Here is a 3,634-nt window from a genome sequence, read left to right as displayed (position 1 = left end):
AGTGGAGGTGTCATAAAACCCATAAAACCTAGAGGTCAAACAGGGGAAATGGTTCCAATCGTTTTTTTTCCACCATTCGTTTTTCCCATAGGGGATTTTTAGAAACACTTAAAATAAGGGCTGTGTTTCGTGTAGGCTTACCCTGGCGTGACGTTTTGATAACCATGTAAATCTCTCACGGACAAGGTGACTTTTATCAATATATTCGGCTCGATTTATTCTCAGATTCTAAAATGATAATTAGCATCAAAGTAGACATGCAAGACTACAAATCCCTGCCAGCTCCTGCACGTTATCTCTAGCTGACGCCTTTGCTAACAGGTATTGTATCAATTTAAAACTTGCACAAGACATACAGTTCTCAGAAATGTCCATGTAAAGAAATGTTAATTTATTCATTACTACATTTAGCTAGTTAGATAGTTAATCCAGAGATTCTTACCTTTGCCTCGATTCGGCAGTCTAGTCCAAGCATTTGTAGTTCTTTATGATAGCCACATTAGCAACTAATTAGCATTTCATTTTTGGTGGGTAAATACAGCCGAATATATTGATAAAAGTCACCTTGTCCTAGAGAGATTTACACAGTTATCAAAATGCCACGCCAGGCTAAGCCTACATGAAACACAACCCTTATTTTAGGTGTTTCTAAAATCCCCTATTGGAAAAATGAATGATGGGAAAATGATTGAAACCATTTCCTTGTTTGACACGCTAGGTTTTATGGGTATTATGACTCATACTGTGGTACTCTATATGCCTCAAAGGAGGAAAGAAACTAGGAAGACCCAACGGTGGCCATCTTGGAATATTGTTGTTCTTGTAGTCCCTAAGCAGGAAGTCACCCCGCTGTATCCTGTGATGTCATATTGCGGAGCGTCCCTTTACCACTCCAACAGTATACGTGCTGCTCTATTTAGAAGTCGGCAGGTTTTCAAAAAGTAGATCAGTGATTTAGAACCAGACCACTCTTCATGGGCGAGAGATCAATAATCATTTAGAACACACCCCTTTCTCCTATTCATCTGATTCATCGATGTCATCACCGTATTCATCATGATCATCTACTAATCACATGTACTGATGAGGTGGATTCAGTATTCAGTATTGGTTACGTTTACAAACAGCACACCATCTATCTACAGATCGGTTCAATCAAATCAAATGCTTTGTCCTTGTCATACTAATGTTGCCATGGTAATAATGAGCCCATTCACAACAGTGGGATCATGACAACAAAGAAGCAGAAACAGGCTGCATTTATATATATATACACAGAGAGGAGCAGAAGGAAAGGCTTCTAACCTTTGATGAAGTAGTCCCTGTTGGGTCCGATGAGCGTGCTGTAGGGGTACCCATAGTAGGTGAGGGTGTAGGGGTCGCACTGGTACACGTAGTTCTGCTGGGCTGGTTCTGGAGCCGCCACGGCTGCCGTAGCGCCCCCTTTAGACGCCTTCTGGTAGCGCGTGTACTGCTCTTTGTCAACAGGCTTAGCCAGGGTCACCTCGATGCAGGACCCCTCCACCTCCGTCCCGTTCAGGTGGTCCATGGCAACCACCGCATCGTCACGGGATGAGAAGTGGACGAAGGCGTAGTCGCGGATCTTCTTGACACGTTCCACGCAGCCCTGGTTCCACTGGCCAAACACCTAGAACACAGAGACATGTTAATACAGCCCTGGGTTCCACTGGCCAAACACCTAGAACACAGAGACATGTTAATACAGCCTGGGTTCCACTGGCCAAACACCTAGAACACAGAGACATGTTAATACAGCCCTGGTTCCACTGGCCAAACACCTAGAACACAGAGACATGTTAATATAGCCTGGGTTCCACTGGCCAAACACCTAGAACACAGAGACATGTTAATACAGCCTGGGTTCCACTGGCCAAACACCTAGAACACAGAGACATGTTAATACAGCCTGGGTTCCACTGGCCAAACACCTAGCAATCAATCAATCAATCAATCAACAATAAATAAACTAATCAATAAATCAATCAACCAGTCAATCAACCAACCAATCAGTCAATCAATCAATCAGTCAATCAACATGTCAATCAACATGTCAATCAACCAATCAGTCAACCAATCAGTCAATCAATCAATCAATCAGCCAATAAATCAAACAGTCAATCAACCAATAAATCAACCAATCAGTAAATCAACCAATCAATCAACCAATCAGTAAATCAACCAATCAATCCAACCTGTCGTAGTGTCTCCTCGCTGGTCTCCATCATCAGGTTCCTGACGTATAGAATCTTCACAGTCTCCATGACGTCCTCGTCCACGTCTATCTCTGGCTCCGCCCAGTCCACGGCGATCTGGTGCCCCCACAGCTGGATCCTTCCGGGCATCAGCTTCCTGCGGGCCATGGCCGCAGCGCGGTGACTCTCGTACTCCACGAAGGCAAAGCCTCGGTTCTTCATCTTGTCTGCTGCGCTGGCGTACACTATGACGTCTAGGACACCCTCCGTCACCTTGGAGACCTCCTCCAGGATCTCCTCTCTCTTCTTGGTTTTGGGGATGCCCCCGATGAAGAGGCGACAGTTGTCCACAGAGCAACAGACCCCCAGGAGGCGTCCGGGGCGCACCTCGTAGTTGTTGAGCTCCCGCACGGCGCGCTTGGCCTGGTGTTTCTGCGTGTACATGACGAAGGCGTAGCCGCGGTTCTTCCCGTCGAAGTCCATCATCAGACGCATCTCGTAGATCTGACCCACTGACTCGAACACCGGAACCAGCTCGTCCTCATAGACGTCCCGGGGGATCTTACCCACGAAGATCTCACAGCCGCGCGGCGGGGAGGCAGAATCCCAGCCCGGCGGGGGGCCGTATTTCCTCTGGCCGTTCTCCTGCACCATGCTGTACCCCGTACGCTCCATCAGAGACACCAGGGCCGCCTCGTTGGGGGCCCCGGCCACACCCTCGGGCACTGTGATTGGTCCGTTGGGGGAGTGATGGGAGGGGCCTGGGGGGTTGGAACCGGAATTGGCGGGGTTATTACTCATGGCTGAAGAGGAGGAGGCGGGATCTTCGGCTGTCATTCTGACTAAACCATCCAATCAGATGTGGTGCCTGAGAGAGGGGAGGGGGGAGAGAGAGAGAGAGAAGGGGAAAAAGAGAAATTCATTATTTTCTATTGGCTAAATGAGGGATCACGTCACATTTGATGGACAGAGAACCAAAAGTTGAGGGAGCGTGCAATTGGCATGCTGACTGCAGGAATGTCCACCAGATCTGTTGCCAGATCATTTAATGTTAATTTCTCTACCATAAGCTGCCTCCAACGTTGTTTTAGAGAATTTGAGAGTACGTCCAACCGGCCTCACAACCGCAGACCAAGTGTAACCACGCCAGCCCAGGACCTCCCCAGACCACGTTTAACCACGCCAGCCCAGGACCTCCCCAGACCAAGTGTAACCACGCCAGCCCAGGACCTCCCCAGACCACGTGTAACCATGCCAGCCCAGGACCTCCCCAGACCACGTGTAACCACGCCAGCCCAGGACCTCCCCAGACCAAGTGTAACCACGCCAGCCCAGGACCTCCCCAGACCACGTGTAACCATGCCAGCCCAGGACCTCCACAGACCACATGTAACCATGCCAGCCCAGGACCTCCACAGACC

General features: G+C 48.8%; 1 protein-coding gene across 1 annotated transcript in view; it reads right to left on the bottom strand.

Annotated features, from left to right (window-relative positions):
• The window catches only part of LOC311123367 (RNA-binding protein 47-like), a 13,484-nt gene extending 10,402 nt beyond the window's left edge, over positions 1-3,082 (bottom strand). Inside the window, exons 1-2 of the mRNA XM_084197640.1 lie at positions 2,214-3,082; positions 1,306-1,648 (exon numbers count right to left, since the gene is read on the bottom strand). Coding sequence (XP_084053766.1) covers positions 1,306-1,648; positions 2,214-3,050 — 1,180 coding nt within the window. The 5' untranslated portion in view covers positions 3,051-3,082. The remainder of the gene's footprint in view (positions 1-1,305; positions 1,649-2,213) is intronic.
• Positions 3,083-3,634: the final 552 nt, after the last annotated feature.

Source organism: Coregonus lavaretus (genome assembly GCF_964263955.1).
Source record: "Coregonus lavaretus genome assembly, contig: HAP1_SCAFFOLD_5458, whole genome shotgun sequence".
NCBI classification, from domain to species: domain Eukaryota; kingdom Metazoa; phylum Chordata; class Actinopteri; order Salmoniformes; family Salmonidae; genus Coregonus; species Coregonus lavaretus.
This window is presented reverse-complemented; position numbering and strand designations above follow the sequence as displayed.